Below are 19,448 nucleotides of genomic sequence, written 5' to 3' on the forward strand. Positions count from 1 at the left end.
TGAAGTCCAAACTACAGCCAGTGTTGTTCTGTAGGACTGCTCCCCCTGTCATCACAGACCCCATCAGTCATCATTTTTCTTATGTCCCCTTTCTATAAATTTTGATTATTAACAATGTAAATATTTTTCATTGCTCTGTGAGTGTGAAATGGAACTGATGTTTATCAACTGATAAAAATTGAATGCTACCAAGACTGTGTGTATTGAAGTACTGTCTATTGGCAATTTGCCTGGATTTGTGTACAAATATAAATATGCTATATTTACCCAAATCCAAGACAACTGTGAATTTAAGATAACCTCCCCAATAATTAGATCTACATATGGAAAATTTATAAATTTGTTATAGTTTTCCATGTAGAGACTCTTAATTATTGGGAGGTTGTATTAAATTTCTGCCCCCCCTGCAGCTGGGCAAGCAGCAGGAGTGGAGTGCCACCTATCCCTTGCTCCCTGCCAATTGCCTGCTTCTCCCCCTGCTGCCACAGAGCGTAAGCAAGCAGTTGTGGGGATGGGCAGCAGTTCTGATGCTGGGGCCAGGGCCACATCAACCCCCTGCCCCTCTGGCTTGTCTTGATATCCAAGAGAAGTGGTCCCCCCCCCACACATTTTAAATGGAGAAAAAGCCACATCTTGGATTCAAATAAATATGGTATGTATTACAGTAAGGCTGCAACATGTAAATATAAACTTGAATGTATTAATCCGTCTGTGAAAGTTATGGCTTAAGACAGAAGTCAACAAGCTTAATAGAGTTTTCCCACAGTTTCAACAAGTCTTAGGTATTGTATATTTGTATATAAATATTGTCTAAATTTGAGCAGATTTTTTTTTCTCCATCACGTATGATCTGCCTACATGACACTGAATTTAATAAAGTTTTATTCAGAAAGCTTTCCATTAGACATTAGATTCTGTGTGCATTAACATAGGGTTCAGAAATGAACCCTATGTTAATGCACAGAGGCACTTCGCTAGAAATATTCCTAGACGTCACTATCACGCTATTAAACTGAAAGTCTCTGCTAAAATAGGTACCTTAACAAGAGGCAGATATACTTATGAGATGGAGAGAAATAACATTATTTTCTTAGGTCTCAAGCGAGCAGGCCACAAACTGCATCATGAGCTGTTTTTTGATACCTTGAAGATCACATGTGGATGTGCGGTCAAGGAAGTCTTGGACAAGGCAGCTCAGCGGCAGATAAACTTACGAATTTATGGTGATAGCACAGTAAGTTATGGACGCTATTCCCTAAATGCTTAACATGTTGCAGGAAAATTTTCATGTTTTTTGCTCATTAAGCATTGTGGTTGATGAAGGAAAAATGCTTTTGAAGGTTTCTTAATGGCAAGATGTGATGCATCACTTACTAGTATCTTTTAAATTATTTTTAAAAGCGGTTATAACTTTGCTTGGCTGCATATTGAATATTACATTTCCGAAAATGTTAAGCTTCCTGTATCACTTCACTTCTTTCCACTACTGTGTGTTTGACTTAGTGAGTTATACTGGCAACTTGCCACTCATTAAGGACTACTCTGTATAGACCATTAAAATCTGTAACACACTTGAAATACCATTGTAGGTATAAATTAAGGGAGGGAATGGGTGTGCTGCAGTGTTTAAGCCTAATGAACAGAACATGCACATCACTGGACGTGTTCTGTAGACATCTAAGCTTTAATGAGATCCTAATGAAGTTCTGTCCCCACTGTAACACAGAAAATATGTAAGAATTGCATAGTAATAATGGAATTGAATTCCAGAAATGGATTGCAGACTTTGGATAGCAGCCTTGAGCACTGAAATCATGATGTGCAGCTTGGATGACACAGGAATGAGATGATATCAGATGGGGGTATTTTGACTTTAATTGAAGGTTTAGGAATGAGAAGTTGTGAACATAACATCTTAATGGGTCACTTACGTATAATGAAGAGAAAGTTGGGGTGCACCAGTAGATATTTTGGGGGCCAATATGGATAGCCGATTAAGGAAGCATATTGGCCAATACCAATCTGATTTCCGATACAGCTGCCTGAAGCTGGTAAGTCCTGTGTGGTGGAAGGGGAGTGGGGGAGGGAAGGGACATGGCAGGTGGGAGGTCAATGCCCTCTGCAGTGAGGGGCAGGGGGGGATGTGTGCCTTTGGATCTGTGGGGGGTGGGACAGGGCAAGCTGTACTCATGGTGGGTAGCAGTGCTGGGAGGGGGGCTGCAGCCACCCCAAATTTCACTGTAGTCCCTTCCCAGCGCTGCCCTATGCAGATCTGGGGGCACACGCTGGCCCCCCCACCCCCATGCCCTCCCTGATGAGTGGTGGGAGCCAACGGACAAGTGAATGAGCGGCTCCCCTGTGGCACCCGGACGAGCTGTGGCTCCCTCCCATGCCTGCCCTGCCCTGGCTGGGCAGCCCCAGCCACACTCCTACTCCCTCCCTCAGTGAAAGGGACATTGATCTGTCTCCCTATGCCCCCCCCCCAAGAGACTTACCAGCTGCATGCAGCTTTCCAAGCTGTCGGGCTGTGCTCATCGCTGCCTGCATGCTGCATTGTGGCTGCGCTCATGCAGGGGCATTTATTGGCCAAATTATCGGCCACATCAGGCCAATTTCCAATACAGTCAAATTTCTTTATATCGGTGCTCATCCAATATCGGACTGATGTATTGGTGCACCTCTAGAAGAATTTGTATTTTATGTTGTGGTTTTGACCAGGACAAATGTAACGCAATTCCTGGATTTGGGAACTTTGGCCATATACAGGTGTTTACATTTCTACCAGAAGAATCACTGCTATCACAGTATAAACTATGAGCGTACAAGCATTCATTCAATTTCTCCCAGGGGAAATAACTTTCAGGTGTCAACCTGGAAGATCTCCCTTGCGAGAGGAACTCTCTCTCAATAATGGACACCTGTATTCTCCCTTTCTGGTCTGGCCCAGGAAGGGAGGGGGAGAAGCAGGATAATGCTCCTCTTTCTTCCCCAGACCAGAGACTTTATGGTCTGGGAATGGTTGAGAGGCTTTGCCCCATTTTGCTTGGACACTGCTTCCCATCTTTTTCCCAGATAATGGACTGCCAGTAAATGGTGCTGGCAGCAATGAGAAGCCCGTGGGGCTGGGACCCAGGCTTAGGAAGAACCTCCCAGAGCCTGGGTCACTGCACCCCAGTTTTAAATTGTCTTGTGTGTTGCTCACATCAACAGTACCAGGAGTGATTTAAAAGCCTGGGAGTTACCTATTGACATCCTGCCACCTTCCAGGCAGATAGGGAGAGGATAGGCTGCTAAGTTATGGGCTACCCAAAGGGTGGGAGTAGCCCAGAGAGCAGCTCAACAATCTAGCTTGTCAGCCAGGAGGCTAAAATGCAAAAATTTTAGAGAAGTTCTTATCAGTAGAAATGAACACCTGTCTGTGGCTTTTGAGTAACTGCTGTGGTTTTTGTCTGTAGCTTGGAGTCTCACTTGATGAAACCGTAACTGAGAAAGACCTAGATGATTTATTATGGATCTTTGGCTGTGAATCTTCAGCTGTAAGTAGAATATCAGTCTTTCAAGAATATTTAGCTAAACATAATCTGTGTCAGTTAATTACAAAACCATGTTAAATTGGATTCAAGTGATTCAAGAATTTTAATAATAATAAATCCTACTCGCTCATCTTTTTGGAACAGCAGTGCGTATGTTACAGGATGAGCATATTTGTTAGATTGACGATTGCAATTATAGAACTGCTCTTTGAGAGATCAGTGAGTTAATGCTAAGGATGTCAGTGAATAAACTTTTCTCTGCATATGCCTATTAATTGCAGGCTCAGCCTTGATTATTTATTATTTATGGTTAGGAACTTGGTGATTAGGTAATGCTCATCCAGTGACCGCCCAAAGTACACCACCTCGCACCCAAATATGGATTAATGAGAGTTGTATTGATATTTAATTATGGGGTGTTATTAGTGTACTGGATGCTTACAAGCTTGTGTACTAATAAAGAACCTAGGGCATTTATGCACATGCTCCAAAGTGCCCAGAGCGCCTTGTGTATCAGTGCCGTTATTAAAAATGGTGGCAGGGTCACTTTAACTCAAGCTTGTAAAGTGTTTGCTGGAGTGCAGTAATTACCACATTCTATCAACCTCAATTAATTGCGCTTGCTCCAACACGCTGTAATTACAGTGTGTTGGAACAGCCTTGCTGCTTATGTATAGGTGCCCTTGAAAACTGAATGTCAATAGAGAGAGTAACCTTGCTGTGTATTGCAGTTAATGCTCATAGATAAGTTGTGTTTCTTTCTCAGAAGAAATGTTTTCTTCTGTGATGACTTACTGATCTCTTCCTATTTCTCTACTTGCCAAAGGAATTGGTTGCTGAGGGTATGGGAGAAGAAACAAGGGGTATTATGGGCACTGCTTTTAAGAGGACTTCCAAATTCCTGATGCATCAAGTATTCAACAGGTTTGTGAAAGTACTGTTAGTGCAGACTTGGCATTTTCATAGGTTTTTGATGTATATTTCCCTCTCCCCTCTCCCTTCAAGTTAGTAGGATCTGTCACCTTGGGCCCAAATTCTGTTTATCTACAGGTATCTGAGTGTCATTTACCTGGCTTGAAGAGACCTGCATAAAATACATTTTTGTCCCAGAGAAGGGCCTCTGCATTTTGGTCTCTGTTCCTGCCTAATAGTTTTCCTACATTTTGCATTTAATAGACACCAGTGAGCTACTGGGCTAAGAGGCAGGAGGGTCCTCTACTGTCTGTCAGCCTGCCTGGCTCTTTGCATACCTACCCTAGCAGAATATGATTGCAACAGAGCATATGGAGCCCTGGTAGGTCCCTTCTCTAAGCATGCCCAGAAAGGCAAGTCAAGCCAGGATATGGGATCTGAAAACCACATAAATGCCCAAACTGCCTTTAACTCTGATACGTTTAGGTACATAAGTAACACCTGAAACATCTTTAGGTGAACTAAAATTTGAGTCTTAGCATTTAAACTTGCTTATATCTAGGGGTGAACCAATAAAGATTTTCCTGGCTGATACTGATAGCCAATTACTCACCAGGCATATCAGCTGATACTGATCCAATAACCAATTTACAGGAATGCAGCTGGGCAGTGTGGAGAACAGTGCCCTGCAGGTAAGTCTGTTTAGGGGAAGGGCGTGGGGGATCAAGGCCCCCACAGTGAGGCAGGGGCAGGTCAGCAAATGGTTCGCTGGGACACGGAGCAGGATGGAGTTGCAAGTGGCTTGTCCAGGGGATCAGCGTCCCAGTGCTTAAAAATGGCGGTGTGGGCACTTGAACTAAAGCTCACCGAAATGAGCTTTAGTTCAAGCACCGCAGCTCGTATTTTGAAGTACTGGGATGCTTTTACCCAGAGCAGAACCGAGTGGGGTGAAGGCGGAGGTGGGCTGCCTGCTGCGGGCTTCGGGCTCTTCACCCTGCTGCCTTTGCCTTGGAAGCCACGTGCTGACCATGCCATGTCTGCTGCCCAGCAGCTGGAGGCACAGCTCACCGCTGCCACTGCCGCCAGACAGGCAGGGAACATATAGCCAGCACGCAGCTCCCGGGTCAAAGGCAGCAGAGCAAAGAGCCCCTTGCCCACAGTGGGCAGCCTGCCTCCTCCCTCACCCTACTTGGCTCCGCTCTAGTTAAAAGTGTCACGGCACTTAAAAATGGTGGTGGTGGCGTTCGATGAGCTTTTAGTTCAAGTGTCGCCACCACTATTTTTAAGTGGTGGGACGCTGATCCCCTGGACAAGCTGCCCACGGCTCCATCCCGCTTCCCTGGGGTCCCATTCACTGCCCTGCCCCTGCCACACTCCCTCGCTCCCTGATTGTGAGGTCCTCAATCTGCCCTCCTGCCCCTGACTTACCTACAGAGCACTGCTCTCCATGCTGCCTGGCTGCATTACTGGCCGGTGCATGCATACGGCCATGCGCATACATGTAGTGTTTGGGGGCCCCGGCCAGAAGACTTACTATATTTATCTGTACATTATTGGCTGTGCTGGCCAAAAAAAGCCAATAGCCAATAACGTTAATTTTCCTTTCTTCAGTGCCAATCCGATATGGCACTGATATATCGGTGCATCTCTACTTATATCTAATGTCTTTGTTAATTTGCATGCCAAACATGTATTCTCAGTCAGTTATATTTCCTTTTAAAACAGCTTTTGAGTTGGTTGTAACTTTCTTGTTCTGTGTTGAACACAATATTTGTAGTATGCATATTTTCAGACCAAACTTGTCATCTTAGCTGTTGACCAAACAACCGCATTTTTTTTGTTTTTGAACTTACTGTCAGAAGACTTAATAGAACATTTACATTTTGTACGCATTGAATTTGACATAATCATTATAGAATTGACATAGTTAATGCTGGTGTGGACAGAAGTGCATCATTTATAATATATGGATGAAAATTAAAGGTAAAAAATATCCACTCTTATTCATTGACTCCCTTCTAGTACAGATCAGCTGGCTAAGTTTATCTGCTAACATGACATTTTTTGTCTTCCAGCTATCACTCCGAAACAAATATTGTCCGATATATGAAGAGATTAGAAAACAAGGATATTTCCCTCGTTCACAGCATGATTCCTTTGGTAGGTACTTACTAAAAGATAAAAATTAGGTAATTACTAGGGGGTTTTTTTTGAGTGAATAATAACTGATTTTTTTGTGGTTTTTTTTAGGGGTCCTGTACAATGAAGCTTAATAGTTCATCTGAACTTATTGTAAGTTTATCTGAGAGAATTATGCCTTGTTTTTGACGCCTACAATTTGAGCCACATGATTGATTAGTTGGTTGAGGAAGATAGCAAAAATACCCTCTAGTACCATAAATAAATACTGACTAGTTTAATCTAAAGATCCTTATCTGGTTAATGTCCTAGGGTGGGATTTCAAAACATTTGAAGGTTGGCACAGCCCCGCTTTCATTTGAAGCCAAAAGCCATAGTAGGAACTTTTTGTGATTCTCAGTCAACTCTGTACAGATGGGCTGTTTGCTTCAGTTTTTCCGCCCTGGGCCGAAGTCAGACAATAGTAAACTGTTCTAAAAAAATAAACAGCTCAAACTTCCCATTCAGAGACTTGAGTCAGCTGAATTTATATAACTTTCATTTGTCTGGTCCTGTACCAGCATAGTGGAGCTAAACTTAGGTAAGTTTAAACAGGCTTAATTCATGGTTTAAAACAGCCTTCACAGAGTGGGCAGATCAGACCATTGTAGTGGATTAGCTGTATAGCACTTTAAATTTAAGCACTTTCACTTTCTCTGCCCACAGGCCATTTTTCACCCCAACCTCATTCTAGCCCTTTCCCTTTTATTCTATTTACACATCTTCAGTCGTCCTCTCTTCCTACAATATATTCTCCCCTGTTCCTTTCTTCCATTCAAGTTTTTCTTCTAACACAACAAATATTTATAGACTTAACATGTTTGTCACTATTGGTTAGGTTACTTTCTTTTTTCCCATTTTCTTCCATTTGTGCCTGATGTGTCTATTCAGAATGTAGGCTATCTGAGGCACAGACTAGATACCATTCTGTCTGAAGAGTGCCCAGCACAATAAAGTCACATTTTCAATTAGTTTTTGGGGTTTTCTTTAAACACAATTCATTTAAAAAATTGATAGTTTGTTCCAATTGCTGTTTTGCAGAAAGAGGGAACTTGAACAATAACTGCATGAAATTGAAGACTTTTAGGAAGTGTAATAATAAAAACAGCTTTTGAAGTTTTTCTCCAGAAATACAAATCAAAGCTAAGGACAGGTACTCGCTGCTATAAGAAGTGGCCCAAGTTACTGGTTCAAGCGCAGTGGCTTTTCTTCATAAAGATTCAGGAGTAAGACACATTGCCATTACTTAATGAGACTCTAAAGTTGGTTAATTACAGGAACAGTCATTACTCAGGGGTTTAAGTACTTTTTCAGTCAGGATTAACCCTTTTCTCTTCAGAAAAGACAAAACTCTTCATTTACTCAAATCTCTTATTACAGCATAATACCTGTCTTTTGTGTGGTTTTTTTAAGCCTATCACTTGGAAAGAGTTTGCCAACATCCATCCCTTTGTGCCTCTAGATCAGGCTCAGGGGTACCAGAAACTTTTCAGGGAGCTTGAGAGAGATCTGTGTGAGATCACAGGCTATGACAAAATCTCCTTCCAGCCAAACAGGTAGGGGATTTTTCACTGAACCTCTATTTCCTGTGGTTGCTTAATGAAAATCCTTTTCTGCTTTCAGAAATCAATTTGCTCTCTTACACAGGGAATCCAGGGATTAGCTTCACCTTCCACTATTACAGTTCCCATATGCAAGAATGAAACACAAGGTTTCGATTTGAGTTGGGTTAGAGTGTGGAAGGTGAAGCAAGAAAGTAATACTGCTAGAGAATCTACCTGGCATCATGTTTTCTTCTTAAAGGTGGTGTGACATACCATCTTAGTCTTGTTTTTTGTTTGTTTTAAATTCTTGAGTGTATGTTTAATGCTTTCCTCTTGAACTTCAAAATAAGGTGTGGCTGTTTGTAGAGGAGACCACATTCAGGTGTACAGAGTTAATGCCTCAAATGCCAGCAGTAGCATTTTTTTAAATCTGCAAGAGCAGGGAGGTTTTTTGGAAAAGACTCCCATTGAACTGGACTAAGTGAACTTTGGTCTTCCCTTGTTCTGTTTTACTGAGGGGAATATTGGCTTGTCAAATGCCATGTTTTAGGGCTGTGATTCTGAACCAGAAAATGTTTTTAAGGGTGCTGCAGGGTACTGCTCAGTATCAGCACTGCTAGGATAAACTCAAAGGGGTTTTGAATAGAAATCCATGATTTCAGAAACATTCTGACCTTTTCCTGAGTTCTTTGCAACAGAAAAATTGCCTTAGTATTTTTCTGTAGTCAAAAAACAAGTGAAAACCAAGAACCAGCATTTTCTGAGGGTGCCTTGAGTCCAAATGAGAGATGCCTTCAGTCTGAAAAGTTTGAGAACCACTGCTTTAGGGGATGGGAAGATCTTCTTTGCTTCTGTGGTAAGAAGTAGAAGCAAGTATGCCAGCATTTTTGTAGCTTTGATGGAATGGAAGAAGGGAGCACAATGAGCTAGTAAAGCACCCCACACTTTCCTGAACAGCTTTGTATTTCTTTGGAACAGATTAGATAATGCTGTTCCTTATTATTTTCCTTCAGCCCCATAATCATTTTGGGTAACTATCACTACTTGAAGCAGCCGCATTTTCTAGTAAATAATGCCTCTTCCATGCTGTGTATCCTGTTTCTGATGACATTAGCGGAAGAGAGGTTTTTCCTTAAAGTAGTAATGCCTAGAGTTTTTTTTATTAGAGTCCCAAAATAATCTAAAAGCAAGCAAGACAAAGGTTTTGTCACTCAGGTTAACCCTCTCATATTTAAATGAGGTTAGAAATATCAGCCACACTTGAATTTCTTAAATAGTTAAAATAAAAGAATAGCACCTGGCATATATACATGACTTTTTTTCTCCTTGTAGTTACCAGATACATGGAACTTTTTAACATCACAGGTTATCTTGACATCTTTTGTGCCATCACTCCCCCATGCCACATAAATTGGCCTATAATTTTTTTCTGAAGAGTTCACACATTTATGAGTTTGCTGAAGGCTGTTGTCTGACATGAAGCTTCCCCTTCACCCCTCCCTTCCCACAACTGACTAGTTCTAAGACTGCAGTCTTTATTTAACTCCTGAAAGCCAACTCAGGGTCTGGCCTAACAATCCTAGTCCTTGAATAACAGTGTTATGTTATTCATGAGGAGACTGAAAAAATGCAGCGGTGTTATCCTGCAACTCTGAGGGGAACACAAGCAAGTCTTTTGGAGTAATACTGTTCTATTATCTGGAAGCTTTATCTGTTCAAAATGCCATAAGATATGCAAAGTAATTACTATTAATGTATTGGTTTGGGGGTCGGACAAATTGTTGTAGAAGGAAGATGTGTTAGTGTTCACTGAAATACTGATATCCCAGATAAGAAGTTCTGGGTGCAGTTCAGACCCTACACAGGTTAGCTAGTCAACCTTTACATACCAACCCTACAGTAATGATTTCTTCTGATTCTTGGAATGTTTGAGGGGATTTTCTTGTCAATATGTTTGTATTATAATACGTTGCCCGCTTCGGAAGTGCATCACTGTGTACCTGCTATCTCTTTCTGTAAGTTAATAAAGTAGATTGATATGGTTAGAAATTGGAGAATATCCTCAGTTCCCAGAATAGTACAGTGTTGGTGCACATAGCAGTGTTGCTCCACTTTATATTCTGTAACGTTCAAGCTAGTATCTTGATAAAGTGGGTATGTGCTGTCTAAAACATGGATAGGAATTGTTCTTCGTGAACTTTGAAATTTGCCCAGAATCGCCAAAATGGCTTATCTTAGGCAAGAACAGTTTTACTTACAGTACTGCACTGATACAGTATGGCTTTTATAATACCACTGCTTTGTGTTCTTGCAGCGGAGCCCAAGGTGAATACACTGGATTAGCCGCAATCAAGGCTTATTTAAGTGCAAAAGGAGAACATCATAGAAGTGTAAGTGTAAAAATGTGTGTGGAAATAACTTTTGTGAAGCACTTCCAAGTAGATAGCAAAGGAGCTGTCTTGCTCACTCGTTATGTCCAGGGTCCTTGCCTTTTTCATACAGTGGCCCCGTGCTGAAGCAGGAGAAAAGGATTACCTATCTAGCCATAAAGAAAGAGCAGGTGCTATTCAATTTCTAAGAGCAGTTAAAAGCTTAGTAAGATGCTGCTACTTCCAGTTTTCCATATAAGGAATTTGAGTGATAAATGGCATGGCTGGCACTCTTGATCTTACACACATAGTCTCAGACTTCTCTAATCTGAGCCTCAGCTAGCTAATTCTTCTCCATGCCTCAGTTGCTACTATGGCCACAAACACTTAACTGTACAGCTTAAAAATGTGACATGGAAAGAGAAAAGTGTAATAGGATTAAAATCCCTGAGTCTGGCAACACTGAATCGTGGGGCTGCTAAGGCAGAACCCTACATGAGAGCCTCCTTGAAAGAGAAACTACTCTCTGGGACCTTTCTAGATAAGTGAAACTGCCATGAACCAAGTAATTGACTGGTCAGGACTGCAAATACATGAGTATCACATCATGGCCAGTGATACTGAAGGTAGCTTGTATTTCTCACCTCCATCTAGATACCTGAACTTTATCCATTCCTGGGAAAGATTATGGAAGTCGTTAAGTCTCTGGCTGTATTTCATGAGAGCTCTTGCTTAAGAGAAGATTAAGTTAGAGTTAAATGTTTAGTATTAGGGTTGCTGTCTGGCTTCTCTCCTTGTACGTTTCTCTTCTTCCATTGGTGAATATGTTCCCACAGTTCTTTGTATGCATCAGAATTCTTCCAGAGCTCCTATGTCTCTAGGGACTAGAAACAAGAGTATTTTTCTAAGAGTTTGTATTGGACTAGCTGGGAGAGACGTTAGGCTAGAAAAAGACATCAGATTTCTCCTGGAACAAAGCCTTTTGTTCTGGGATCCTACAGCTGGACAACCCATTTTCCCACTTCAGGTAGCTATGAAGTAGAATCCTACAATCAGAAAATCAGAGTTGGAAGGGATCTGAGGAGGTCATCTAGTCTAACCGCCTACTCAAAGCAGGACCATCCCCAACTATATCATTCCAGCCAGGGCTTTGTCAAGTTGGGTCTTAAAAACCTCCAAGGATGGAGATTTCACCACCTCTCTAGGTAACCTGTTCCAGTGCTTCAGCACACTCCTAGTGAGAGAAGGTTTTTTTCCTAATATCCAACCTATACTTCCCTTGTTGCAACTTGAGACCATTTCTTCTTGTTCTGTTATCTGCCACCACTGACTGAGAACAGTCTAGTTCCATCATCTTTGGTTTCAAGCTGCTCTTCATGTAGACAAAGTCTGCTATCAAATCCCCTTCAGTCTTCTCTTCTGCAGACTAAATAAGACCAGTTCCCTCAGCCTTTTCTCAGAAATCATGTACCCCAGCCCCCAAACCATTTTTGTTGCCCTCTGCTGGACTCTCTCCAACTTATCCACATCCTTTCTGTACTGGGGAGCCCAAAACTGGACACAATACTCCAGATGCGGCCTTGCCAGAATAGTGCAGAATACAGGGGAATAATTACTTCCCTAGATCTGCTGGTAACGCTCCTACTAATGCAGCCCAGTATGTTGTTAGCCTTTCTGGCAACAAGGGCAACCTGTTGACTCATATCCATTTATTGTCCACTGTAACCTTCTCTGTAGAGCTGCTGCTTAGCCAGTTGGTCCCAAGTCTGTAGTAGTGCATGAGGTTCTTCCATCCTAAGTGCAGGACTTTGCCCTTGTCCTTGTTGAACATCATGAGATTTATTTTGGCCCAATCCTCCAATTTGTCTACATCACTCTGAATCCTAGCCCTATTCTCCAGCATATCTACTACGCCCCCAACTTGGTGTGATCTATGAACTTGCCTAGGGTTCAATCCATCCCACCTTCCAGATCATTAATGAAAGTGTTGAAGAAAATGGACCCCAGGACTGACCCCTTGGGGCACTTCACTTAATACCGGCCACCAACTAGATCTTTTTGGTATAAAAAGGGCCATTGCATAAGAGTGAATTCACGTGTACCGAACCCTCAAAAAGCAAGGGAAGTCTGTACCAGATAAAACTTCTCTTTGCTCCAGATGTTTACAGCTCTGTTCCACTTTTTATAGTGATTTGTTTAATTCCATTATATAAAAGAAATTTCTTCTACATAATGAAGTTAAACAAATCAATTTAAAAAGTGAAGAGAGCAGTAAAAATCTGAACTAGGTAACTTAGTTATTGGAAAAGAATAAAACCATTTAAAAGGGAAGAGAGGGTCCTTACTACCTGTGGAGATGAGTAGAGATAGCAGTGATATTCTGTAATGAGCCATAAAACCATTGTCTGTTCAGTGTATGGTTTTCATGTCAAGTAAAGCTATCACTTTTTAGTCACAGCTTTCTGAAGGAGTTCTCCAGATTTTCCTGGATATTGGGATTGTGAGGGTGGAAATGGACTTGTGGGTCTGTGAAGAATGTTTTGGTGATGGGGTATTTCTGTCCTTTATCTTTTCTGTAAGAGGTCATTCTGAAGCATAGTGGTTGTTTAGTTTATCTGTACCATATGCCCTCATGGGAACTATGTGGGTTAAACTAAATGACTATTTTGCAGAATGAACTCTTGCAGAAAAAAGCTAAGATTTCAGAAGAAAGCCAAGCTACTGTTGTAATAAGATGTTCAGCTTTCTTAAAATTGGTCTTTTTCTCTCTTTCTGTCTTGGGGGGCCTTTTTCATTTAGTTGTAGTTGAGGGAAATTGCTGTTCTCCACATTGTGTATCAAATTCATGTTATGATAGTTGTCATACAACATTGCTGTTTGGAGGAAACTGTAGTTTGCCTGCATAAATTCTGGCTCTGAAGTGGAGGAATGGTTGCCTGGTTTTTCCCCTCAATTCAAGACTTCCATGGCTTTGATTGTGATTTGGAACATTTTAAATCAGTGTTAATATTTCTTTTTTGTTTGTTTTTATCTGTCATTGAGGATCTAATTTTCAACTTTTTTTATATATATCTGGAAAGCAGATAGGTGCACATTGTGTGGCATTCATTACCAAAAACTTGTCATAGAATTCAACAGAAGGTTAAAACAGAATTAAGGAGACAGCTATGGGACAGGAGGCCTACACTTTTACACAATAAAATGGAAAAGTTTGCTTCTCCGTTCTAATTAAAGAGCAGTATTGTCAACTGAAATCATGCTTGGACTACTTCTGAAACTTGGCAGGAAGAAGAATCGATCTCGCTGTCCCCTTTCTATATAAACATATTTTAATTGTTATACTTTTATTAACAAGACTTGCCTGTGTTTTATTTAAACAGAGGTTTTCATTCTACTTAACTTGGTTCACTTGATCAGATTCCTCAATATTTTAGAGAAGCAGAGTGGATATTTTGTTCTCTGCAACTATCCCAGAGTTCAAATGCAATATGTGCATAGCAATGAGTATTTTTTTTGCAGCTGCTTAGTATGAAAGCAAGCAAACCCTCTGACCAAAATCTTTCTTTGAATTTGGTGTCACCAAGTGAGGAGAATATTCCAAGTATTCGGAATTTGCTCTATTTAATTGACCGACCCTGCCTAGTCCGTTACTTCTGTATCAAGAGGTTATACAACATCATTAAGTCAGTGGTGATATGCTGCACGTACTTTGTACTTATGCTGCACAGTTGTAAATTATGAGCAGAGAGAAGTAGTTAGCTATGTTAGTCTGAAGTCGGATAAAAGGCAGGGTAGAAATGCACCTTATCAGCTAATTGAATTGGAGATCCATAAGCTTTTGTGAACAAGAGTTTACTTTGAGATATATGTACTGGCAGCCCCCCCGCCTCAAGTGGCATCTCTCAAACAAGCCACTACCTATCTCTTATCCTTTTTGAAGCACAAGGTCTTGCAGTGAACTCAGATGCAAGCTACTCCCCCTCATCAATACACACTATATCTTCATTGGACCAAATAGCACAGACTTTAACATCTGAGGTTCGTTCACCTGCACCTCTGTCAGCATTGTATGCCATTACCTGCTTAGTGCCCCTCTGCTGTCTACATTGGACAGACGGAGCAATCTTGACGTGGAAGAACGATGATTCATTAACCTGACATTTAGTCCAAAACAATGCAAATGTCTGTGGCAGAACACTTATCCTTGTTGGATGCTTCATTGCTGACCTCAGAGTAGCTACTGTTAAACAGTGGAACTTATTACAAAAGAAATTATCCACAGACTGCTTGTGTTAAGTATAGCATCTGATAACATGAGCTCTGGCTCTCAAAAGCTTTTGTCTCTCTAATTCAGTTAGTCTGTCAGGTGCATCTGTACCTTGCTTTCTGCCAGTTGTAAATAAGATCACAAATTGTAACACATATGAAGAATTGGCTCCTGATATTCTTTTTAGCACCCTTAAAGATATGTTAAACATACGTCTTCGCACACTGGGCAGACATCTTGGTGCCATGCTCGACTAGACCAGTTTTTATCTGAAAGATCTAGTAGATCTTCATGAATGTTTGTTTTATAAGTACATGCAGCAAAAGCGCAAATGTGAAACAGAGTACTTGTTGCTTTTGGGGCACTTTATGAACTGTTTACAAACACAAAAATATTTTTTATAGTGAGAATAATCTTCAAAACTGCCCTTAAAATGGAAGATACACTTAGTAAGTACTATAGTGGGCTTTTAGATCCTGAAATAATTTCCTTGCAGGAAAATATATTTGCAGTAGCAGAAACAGTAAGGCGATTGGGGAACATTTTTGTTCTTTCTAGAATTCTGATAGAGAAATGCGTCTTTTGATAGTTTTATGTTGCCGTAGGATTTAGTGACTAGTTGATGTAATTTGCATTTTTTCTCCCCTTTAAGGTTTGTCTTATTCCAAAGTCTGCTCATGGTACGAACCCCGCAAGTGCTCAGATGGCAGGCATGAAGATCCAGCCAGTGGAGGTGGATAAAAATGGGAGTATTGATATTGCACATTTGAAGGCAATGGTGAGTGTCACCTTGGCTGTTTGTTCAAAGAGAATATTTTTCATTCCCCCACACTAGGTAAGGTTTTGGTAGCTGCATCAGATTGTCTACTACAGGAGAGTGTAGTGCAAAAAAAAAAAAAAGATAATCCATTTTTTTAAACTTTTCTTTTTTTGCCTGCTGAGACTCAGGTCATCGAACTTGTCAACACTCTTTCAGTTTTCTGTAAAAAGCAAGTTTTTGTACATTGTAAGCTTTTTTTTATAGCAGAGTATTCTTCCCATGTTCTGTATTTGAAATGGAGGCATGTTGACATCATTTTCAAATGGATGTAGTTGCTACTTAGTCTTCACCTACTGAAATTCAGTCCCACTTCTGCTGGGTAAGATGTTGCTAGGCAACTGCATCTTCTGAGTTGGCTGACTGCAGGTGAATCTTAAGTATCTGAGAAATTAGCTGAACTGCTTTTTCACAATTCATATTTGGGCTTTTTGTTATGGAGATGGATACCTGTGCATTGCTGCCAGTGAGAAAAAATGGATTACATCATATTTTTCCTATGAAATTGACTAAATGTTGAATATAGTTTGTTTTTAAGAACTCTCTTCAAATGTGATTAAACTTATACTTTGCGTATGCTTTGCACTGCTTCTTCCCCCACTTCCCCCTCCTACCACCATCTTCAGTTTGAATTTAGCCTAAGTAAGGAATCGGTGCTTTGGTGTATATACTTCAGCAAGAGAATGATGCTGTGGTCTGCCTTCCCCTCAGAAGTAACTAGACACCTGTCATGGTGAAATATGCACAGAGAATATCTGTGACTTAAAGGTGGTTCTATAGTTGAACTCAGGTGTGCCAGTGAGGGAAGTCAGCTGTTGTTATTGAGCATGTTGCCTTTGCCAGATGTGGTGATGCATTTTCCTTTCAGGCTGTCATAAAACAGCCATATGCTTTAGTAAAAAATTTTGCTGAAGAGATCTTTTGCAACTGTCAACCTTTGAAATTGTCTCTTTCTCCCTTTCTTAAGGTGGATAAGCACAAAAAGAACCTAGCAGCCATTATGATCACATACCCATCCACCAATGGTGTATTTGAAGAAGCAATTAGTGATGTGTGTGATCTGATTCACAAACATGGAGGCCAGGTTTACCTAGATGGTGCCAATATGAATGCTCAGGTATGCATCTGATAAACTAACTAAATATTGAATTGGATGCCCCAAAAGATCCAGTCAGTACTCATTGTGCTGGGTGGTATGCACACATGTACAGAGGTGCCTCCGGCACCAACATCAGTCTTGTGCCATTCTGTTTTCCATCCAGAAGTTTCTATTCTGTTCCTGCTTCCTTCAAGTATTGAACTATAAAGTTGCTTATACTTTTTTCTGACTATTGGTAACATATTGCCACTGGAACAGATGACACAAACGTCAGTTTTCTTTCAGCACTGTCATAGCTTCAGCATAAAAATAACATACAATAGGTCTTGGAGAAGAAACAGAGATCTACAAATACCAATAAATTTGATGAAAAACATTAAACTACTTTGGGCATGTCTACAACCTGGTACAGGGTTGCTCCTGCCATTTTCTGCCCTCCCCTGGAGCAGCCAAGGGGAGTTCCAGAGTACCTTGGGTGCTAGCCCAGGGGCTGGCAGTGGGCATGGGGCCAGTCCCCATGGGTTCTGGCAGCCGCAGCAGCAGCTGTCTTGTGGCCCCATCCACACTGAGAGGAGACCTGACGTGTACTGGGCTGGGAGGGAGCTGACCCTGCAGCAGGCAGAGCTCTTCTGGCCCTATGCCCGTGGGGAGGGACACAGAACTTCCCTGCCCAGCATGGGGTTCACTGGGAACTGTCCCAGGTGTGGGGCAGCTGCTAGTGAGCCTCCTGCTGGGCAGGGGGGCACAGAGCTCACCAGCAGCTGCTCTGTTTGGCACAACAAGGAATAAAGGCCATAAGTTGACTGAGTAGATTCAAGCTAGATATCAGGAGGCACTACTTCACAGTCAGGGTGGCTAGGATCTGGAACCAACTTCCAAGGGAAGTGGTGCTCGCTCCTACCCTGGGGATATTCAAAAGGAGGCTGGATAATCACCTGGCTGGGGTCGTTTGACCCCAGCATTCTTTCATGCCCATGGCAGGGGGTCAGATATGATGATCTGCTTAGGTCTCTTCCGACCCTACCAACTATGAAACAAAGCTGGCTGACCTGGGGAGTGGGCTGGGGTTGGAAACTGACCCTCACCTGTCCCCCAAAGCAGCTCCATGCCTGGGGGCTGGCTGCTCTGAGGAGTGGGTAGAGCAGCCAGCTCTGGGACAAGCTGGGGCTGGGTTCCTGCCCCTGCCTGCTCCCTGAAGTAGCCAGCTCCACGCCACACAGAGCTGCTCTTGGAGGATGGGGCAGAGAGTGCTAGGGCTGTGTGAAATTTTGTTTTGGCAGTGTTTCAGGCCATTTCAGTGCCCAAAATACCAAATCCAAATTGAAATGGAAGGCTCAGAAACATCTCCAAAATGAAATGAAGTATCCGAAATGTTTTGGAAATGTTTCAGAAAACTTCCAAATTTTGGAGCTGGGCTTGGAAGGAAGCAGTTGTACGCTGCTGCCCTGCTGCGCAACTTGGCTCCACAGGGAGCAGAGATCCAGGTGCAGCGCAGGGCGGGCAGCAGTGGCGAGGAGACCCCCAGCGTGGATCTCCTTGTCACCACCACTGCCCACCCTGTGCACCCCTGGACCTCTGCTCCCTGCGGAGCCAGGTCACACAGGGACCAGCACTGTCCTGCCACGCGACCTGGCTCTGCAGGGAGCAGAGGTCTGCACCGGGGTCTCCTCACTACCACTGCCTACCCTGCGCAGCCTCACATTGCCAAAGCAGCGCAGAGCGCTGCAGATCTCAGAGCTGAGTCACATGGCAGGGACCAGCAGGCTTGCTTACCGCTCTGCGCTGTTTCCCTGCCCCACAAACTGGCGTCACAGGGATCAGAGATCCACATGGGGGTCTCCTCACCTGCACGGAGGGGAGCATCCCTCCCCCTCCCCTGGATTAGCCACCCACGACCCCATTCTGCTCCCTGCTGAGGCCCGGCATCCCCTGGCCCCAAGCCCCGCCGAGCTGGGTAGGGCTGTGGGAAGCTTGCCTTGCAGCTCATTCGAAACAGATTCAGAGGAGATTCGGCTGAAATGAAACAGGACAGTGATCCGTGTGGCAGAAGGCCACCTCTGTTTCTCCCCAAAAACTCTGTTTTGTGACAATTTGGTTAGGATGGGCCCAGCAGAGGATACATGCCTTACCCTATCTCTAGGTAACCTGAGCTGGATACATTTCTGAGGGGGGTGGGAAACCTGCTCTCTCTGCTTACGTGACTGGCATCACATACCTGGGTGAGGGGATTGGGCACCCTGGTGAGCTAGAGACTGCCAGCCTGCCCAGCAACTAGTGATGCATTTCAAATTGGTTGGCTGACAGCCAACAGGTGCTGGCCTCCATTGGACCAGGTAAATGAGGTCATAAGGGCTATATAAGTTAAGGACTACCCAGGAGGAAGGGGCAGCAGCTATGAGGAAAACTCAGAGAGAGGGGAGCTGGACCATCTAAAACTTGCTCCCTCTCTCAAAACTCATGATCAATGAACTGCCTGCCTCCAGAGGGAATCTCCACCTGCCTCTGAATGATACTTGTGAGTAAGCTACCTGAGCTCTAACTAGATATATAGCTTGCAGTAACTCAGCTGCGTGATCAAAGGCTACCCCAGTCACCCTGTTTGCTCTATGGGATTTCTCTGATACTACTAAACTCTGTACCCTGTTCCAACCCTACCCCTTGTAACCAATAAAGTTCTCCTTTGTACCTAGCATGGGAGACTTATTGGGAGTGGGCCTAGATTATGCCTT

The 19,448-nt window shown here is 42.7% G+C and overlaps 1 protein-coding gene across 1 annotated transcript in view; it reads left to right on the forward strand.

Annotated features, from left to right (window-relative positions):
* The window catches only part of GLDC (glycine decarboxylase), a 98,487-nt gene that overhangs the window by 63,365 nt on the left and 15,674 nt on the right, over positions 1 to 19,448 (forward strand). The window contains exons 10-18 of the mRNA XM_019517603.1: positions 1,095 to 1,234; positions 3,456 to 3,536; positions 4,360 to 4,457; positions 6,521 to 6,605; positions 6,696 to 6,737; positions 8,037 to 8,179; positions 10,482 to 10,557; positions 15,456 to 15,581; positions 16,588 to 16,737. Coding sequence (XP_019373148.1) covers positions 1,095 to 1,234; positions 3,456 to 3,536; positions 4,360 to 4,457; positions 6,521 to 6,605; positions 6,696 to 6,737; positions 8,037 to 8,179; positions 10,482 to 10,557; positions 15,456 to 15,581; positions 16,588 to 16,737 — 941 coding nt within the window. The remainder of the gene's footprint in view (positions 1 to 1,094; positions 1,235 to 3,455; positions 3,537 to 4,359; positions 4,458 to 6,520; positions 6,606 to 6,695; positions 6,738 to 8,036; positions 8,180 to 10,481; positions 10,558 to 15,455; positions 15,582 to 16,587; positions 16,738 to 19,448) is intronic.

Source organism: Gavialis gangeticus, unplaced genomic scaffold (genome assembly GCF_001723915.1).
Source record: "Gavialis gangeticus isolate Ggan-Ray unplaced genomic scaffold, GavGan_comp1, whole genome shotgun sequence".
NCBI classification, from domain to species: Eukaryota; Metazoa; Chordata; order Crocodylia; family Gavialidae; genus Gavialis; species Gavialis gangeticus.